This window comes from Brassica napus, chromosome A9 (genome assembly GCF_020379485.1).
Source record: "Brassica napus cultivar Da-Ae chromosome A9, Da-Ae, whole genome shotgun sequence".
In the NCBI taxonomy this organism is placed as follows: Eukaryota; Viridiplantae; Streptophyta; class Magnoliopsida; order Brassicales; family Brassicaceae; genus Brassica; species Brassica napus.
Window position 1 is genome coordinate 3,824,005 of NC_063442.1, and position 6,525 is coordinate 3,830,529.

The 6,525-nt window shown below is 30.9% G+C and overlaps 1 protein-coding gene across 1 annotated transcript; it reads right to left on the reverse strand.

Annotated features, from left to right (window-relative positions):
* Nucleotides 1-1,085: 1,085 nt before the first annotated feature.
* Nucleotides 1,086-4,053, reverse strand: LOC125577726 (GDSL esterase/lipase At4g10955-like). The gene is made up of 4 exons (XM_048739423.1): nt 3,846-4,053; nt 3,370-3,451; nt 2,560-3,166; nt 1,086-1,715 (listed from the first exon to the last, which is right to left on the reverse strand). Exons 2-4 carry the CDS (start codon nt 3,429-3,431, stop codon nt 1,335-1,337), a joined length of 1,050 nt encoding a protein of 349 aa, XP_048595380.1. The 5' UTR covers nt 3,432-3,451; nt 3,846-4,053; the 3' UTR covers nt 1,086-1,334.
* Between the last annotated feature and the right edge of the window lie 2,472 nt (nt 4,054-6,525).

Consider the following 6,525-nt stretch of genomic DNA (forward strand, 5'->3'; position numbering starts at 1 on the left):
TGCTTGGTCTATCATATTGGATAAGATGTTCATACATATAACGAAGAGATAGGGAGATAACGCACACCCCTGTCTCGTACCCCTTTTGCTTTGAAAGAACCCGGCTAATTCCCCATTTACTTGAACTGAGAAGGATGGTGTGCAAACATAGAGCTTAATCCAATGTATAAACTGATCAGGCATATTCAATGCACGCAAGGTATTCAGCAGAAAATGCCAATGGACTGAATCGAACGCCTTAGCAATGTCTAAAATTTTATGACTTAATTCATATGTGATTTAAAAAAAAAAAAAATTAGATCACTTAGAAGTCATACGTTTAAATGATTTTACCAAGTAATACAATTAATTTACATTTTCCTTCATAGATGAAACATTCTATCTTTATTCATATCGTATATATAAAATTTTAGTTTACTGCTATTAACGTTTGTGTATTCTCCTGAATTAAAAACCAATTCGGTTTATTATTTAAACAGCTACACTTAATTAATTTAATTAATTACTATATACCAAATTCTCTGTTATGTAGGTTCAACTTAATTTAATTTTCACATATATTTCAAATTTAGAAATAAAACAAAATTTATGTAAATCAGTAATATTACATAATAATATCTCAAAAATGAAATTTGTTACAAGAATATAAAATTTATAGTAGTAATATTATTATACGCCACACAAATATTATTATAAAATTAGATAATATATAAAACCAAATTATATTAATTTATTGATAAATTTTATTGCATAATCTAAAATATTTTATATAGAAAGCCCGCACGGTCGTGCGGGTCAAGATCTAGTAATTAATTAAAATAATAATTAAATACAATATAATATAATATAATTTTAATTTTAATTGTAACTTTATTGATTTTAAACAGAAAAAGTTAAACCAAATAAAAAGATACAAGATTATATTTTTGGATTTTTTCCAATGGACTGAATCGAACGCCTTAGCAATGTCTAAAATTTTATGACTTAATTTATATGTGATTTTTTTTAAAAAAAATTAGATCACTTAGAAGTCATACATTTAAATGATTTTACCAAGTAATAAAATTAATTTACATTTTCCTTCATAGATGAAACATTCTATCTTTATTCATTTCGTATATATAACGTACATTCACACACACATATAGAGAACAACAACATTACAAAGGTAGAAGAAACATAATTAAAGTAGATAGAAGTTTTCCAAACTGTTTTATGTTTCAATTGATGACAAAAGAAGAAAGGTTCCGAAGGCCGTAAAAGATGATCTGAACAAGTGGAAAAGACATTTAACCAAACCAATATTACCGAAAGGGGTCGGGAGGATGTTGACTTCAGTCCATACGAGGTTCGGAGGATCTAAAGCTGTGGCAATCCCAAGCTGGGTTTGGCTCCCACCATTGCTCAAGTCCATGAGCCTTCTTGAACTTATACCACGGCTTCATAAGCACATTAGTTGTCTCATCGTCAGATTTTTTCTTGTTTACTAACATAACAGCTGACGAAAGAAGTTGAATAGGTTCTCCGCTTTCTATTCCAAAAGTTAGACACCTAAATGAGATTGCAGCACCGATACTCTCAAATTTGCCTAATCCGATCAATGCCATGAATATTTTGTATTTCAAAATATTAATGCATTCTGAACAGAATCCATCCGATGGGTTCACATATAAGTAAGGTGTCCACGCTGCGACTCTTGGATCGTCATCCTGAGTCTGTATACTCAAAGAAAAAAAATAAAGGAAATTATTAGGGAAATTAGGTCAAATGAAATAGCTTATTTCCCAAATAAGGGCTTATTTGTGAAATAAGCCATGTTATGGTTATTCCACAAATAAGCCCTATTATTCTCACCCAATTTCCAAAATTAAGAGCATATCCAGTTTAGTTGTTTTAGTTTAGTGTTTATTCTTTGAAACACATAATTATATTAAATGGTCAAGCAAGTTAGGTAATAGCCATTACTACAACATCTTACTCTTTGCCAAAAAATCTGCTTCATTGTTTTAGTTTATGGTTTAACAAGTTAAATCTCAACATGGTTTTGAAAAAAAAGAAGACAAAAGTTCATTTTAGACAACGAGATCCCCATGTTTATACCAAGATTATAATATATTTGTTGCTAAAAGATATATATTTATTTCTCAAAAAAATAAAAAAAGATAATTTTTCAAAATAAAAGTTGGTTTCAAAAAGCTATATATGTTTTGCATTTTCTATGCAAACTGTAATAGTTAAGACTATCTCTAATATATTTTGCTATTTCTTTATTTTATAATAGAGATGTGATTTGTTTTAATGTATTTTTTAAAAATAGTCATATCTAAATATAGAGGAATGTTATTTTTTTATTCTCGAATAGTGGTAAATTGTAAATTTCAAATATAGAGAATGGTTGAAGATTCTCGAATAGTGGTAAATTGTAAATTTCAAAAACCAAATTACACTTATTCAAAAAACAATTGTTTAAAGTTATAGAAAACAACTAATTGAAGAAAATAATACATTTATAATCAATTCTTAATACATCTTTTTAGAAAGAGATGAAGTATTATTTACCTGTTTTTGAGCGAGCAAGGCAAAGGTCCCTTTGATGACACTCTCAGTGAATCGAAACATGCCTTTAACCATATCAATAACAGGTAGTTTCTCTAGAGGAATAGACAAGATGGGCGGGTTGAATGCGAAGGTCTTGAGGGGGACTCCATTTTTCGCCAAGGTCTTCCCGACCATCAGCGCTATACCTGCTCCCAGAGAGTGTCCAGCTAGCCAGACAGATGTTGTCTCGGTAGTATTTTTCTCCAGTACAGTTTGGACTGCTTGTATGGCTTGTTGAAACCTACTGCCTTTATTAAGGTTGTTGAAAAAGCATTGAATGCCTCCTTCAACATCAGAAAGCCAAGTTTTTGATTTAAGAAGCGTGCCGCGAAAGGCAACCACGGAACGCGGGGGCATTCCAGAATGAGGATTATTCGTGTTATACTCGAAAACGGCTCCGTATATGGAGTCATCATCTTCGTTGATCAATTGTTTGACTAAAGAGAAACCGAAGGATTCCCACCAGAGGTAGGATTGTGAGTTCACTTTCTTTTGCTTTTCCCGTTGCAATAAGTAGACTCCCTGTATCAAACTTGATGTCACTATGGTTCGATGGTAGGAGTTTAACCTATTAAAAACAAAGCAACTAATATGTTTAGTATTGACAGGGGCGGAGCCAGCTTATTAAATCGGGAGTACGTGCACCCGTAAACATATGCATATTTAGAATTTTGTGTATGAAAACATTAAAACTTTGCTAGATAACAAGATAAAATTAGCTTCTGCACCCTTATATTCGTAGTATAGGAAATCAAAAAAGTAAAATTGTACCAATCAATTTCTGGAAGCATGTGCTTGGGACCAGAGTTCTTTGAACCACTTGCTCCTCCCATTTTTCTTCTTCTTATTCTTCCTATATTTTACATTGCCAATTACATACAAAATGAGTCTAAATTCAAACGGTGATGAACAAAATGCAAATTGTAGTACAAACTAATTCAGGTCTATACAAAATAATATATACATCATCTTCACATATATCTGATGCAACCCGGTCCGGCCTAAACCGTGGGACATGCTCTATCATATTCTTCGTAAACCATATCATTGTTGGAAACCGAAATACAAACGCAGAAAATGCAAACTACATATGACAACCAGTTTTTTTTTATCAAACATATGACAACCAGTTTCAGTTTAGAAAAAAACTTGACCAAATATTAAACTTAATTTGGTGGATTTTATATCTGAATAAATTAATATCCAAAAAGTTAGTGAGATTTAAAATTAGAAGAAACTGAAGATACCTTTTTTCTCTCGAGGTAGATCAGAATAAACTTTAACTATTTTGACGAGATATGAGATCACAGGTTGAAGAAAGATTTCTTATTTATAAAACAAGTTTACTACTAAATGTGATAACTAAAATCAACCAAATTTAATTGAACTTTGTTTTGGTTGAGAGGATAATAGTCCTTCTAGGAAAGAACATGCAGAAGAAATGTCAAGAAAGCACAACCTGTGTTTAACAAAGAGGAAATTTCTCACATATAGCGTAATTACAAGTTCTGGATAAAAAAAGAGACAATGTGTGGAATATTCCCAATTAAGGACAGAACTTAGGTTCACCCCCTAGAGTGAACCTTTAAATTCACTTCATCCTTTAGGTCCAATCAAATTTCCACATAGATTATTAATTAAAAAACATTAATTTAAATAAAAAATAGCTACAAAAAATAAAAAACGTTAATTTTAACGACGCGCTTCCACCTAAACCCTAAACCCTAAATCTTAAATTCTAAACCCTATACCCTAAATTCTAAACCCCTAAATCCAAATCCTATACCCTAAACCCTAATCATAAACCCTAAACCCAAATTATATACCCTAAACCCAAAAACTAGACTATAAACCTAAACTATATACCCTAAACCCAAGTCCTAGACCCTAAACTCAAACCGTAAACCTTAAACCCAAACTATATACACTAAACCCAAAACTTTAACCATAAGTCCAAACGGTAAATCCTAAACCCAAACCGTAAATCTTAAATCCAAAACCTATACCCTAAATCCAAATCCTAGACCTAAAACCCAAACGGTAAACCTTAAACCCAAACCCCAAACGTAGATGCTATAGGGTTTGGGTTAAGATTTAGGGTTTAGGTTTAGGGCCTAAGACTTGGGTTTAGGGTTTAGGATTTAGGTTTATAGTCTATTTTTTGGGTTTAAGGTATATATATAATTTGGGTTTAGGGTCTAGAATTAGGGTTTAGGGTATAGGGCTTGGGTTTAGGGTCTAGGATTAGGGTTTAGGGTATAGGGTTTGGGTTTAGGGGTTTGGATTTGGGTTTAGAATTTAGGGTATAGGGTTTAGAATTTAAAATTTTGGGTTTAGGGTTTCGCCGGAAGCGTTAGCGTCGTTAAAATTAGCAATTTTATTTTTTGTAGTTATTTACTGTTTAATTTAATATTTTTTAATTAATAATTTATGTGAAAATTTGATTGGTTCTAAAAGGTGGGGTGAATTTAAAGGTTCACCTAGGGGGTGAACCTAAGTTCTGTTCCCCAATTAAGGTCCAAATTTGCTAAATGGTCATAATTATGGATAATCCAAAAAGGAGTAACCTTTTGACACTGTGCGGACGAAAATGCCCTTATGCTTTGTCGAAAACAAGTAACTCTAGATCTATCAGCTAAATATTAACATAGCAGGTAACAATTTACATACCAACTAACGTATCCGCTAATAATTTCAGTATCATCTAACAATCTATGTATTAAACAAATGTATCGACTAACAAATCATATATCAGTTAATGAAACTATTAACAATTAATTAGTTATCTATTAAATAGCTCCAAATCTATTTGTAACAGCTAACACTTCATGTATCGATTAAAAATCCATTAAAATCTAAATAATCGTATATATTATCTAAAAGTTGATTGTGATTCGAAATTAGAAACATTGGAATTGGGGTGAGATAATAAGATTAGCATTATGTGTGTCAAAAGAATCAGAATAAAAAAATAAAGATTTGTGTTGAATTATAAGATGATTTGAAGAATTTATACGAGAGATAAAGAGGTTAGAATACATAAAAGAGAGAAGAGAGAGAGAGATAGAGATAAAAGTATTATAGTCATTAAAAATATTAAAAAGAAACAAGGTTATATGCCAAATTACGTGGGTTTCTCGGTGCATGTACGCCAATTACTCTTAAAAAAATAGCAATTATTTTAAAATGTTTAAGTGTTAGCAGAAACACTCAGAATAATTAAAATTCTGTCTAGTGGGAATTTTTAAATTTTTTATTTGGATTGGAGAATTCGAACATAATGTTTAAATTTTATTTGTAGTTAATTTAGGGTAAGCAAGTACTTTTTACATAATACTTTCTGCTATTTTCAATGTTTAAATTAATTGTATGAGATTTGGAACACAAGTTTATATGTGTGTTATTTCTCTTAAAAAAGCAGACTCACAAACTCTTTTTAGGGTAACAATGGGTAATCATGACAGTGAGTGCGTTATTTTTGGGGTGATGAGCATACCAATTGAGTAGTTGGTTTATTATTATTTTCCTATTATGTTTACACAATTTTGAGTAGCTTTCATCTCTAACTTCCCTCTATTTTTTTCTCTAAATTAATAAACTCTACTATACAAATATGCTTTGTTCTAATGTATGTTTGTATAATATAGATCCCGTCTCTAGCTACTATACAAATAGCATTGTTTATATTTTCTTCCAAAAACAAAGAATTGTATTGTAGAAAAACATATATTGGAGCTTCTTTATTTTAGAAAATTATAAAATGAGTTAGAAATGATCTTCTAAATAAGAATTAAAGAATGTTATCAAACCAAAAAAAAAGAATTAAAGAATTCCAGCAAGTGTTTTGGGATATCAAAGTACATGGTTCGATAGAGCAACACGTCGACGTTGACGATGTCATATTCCTAAATAATAGAGCAAGTTGTC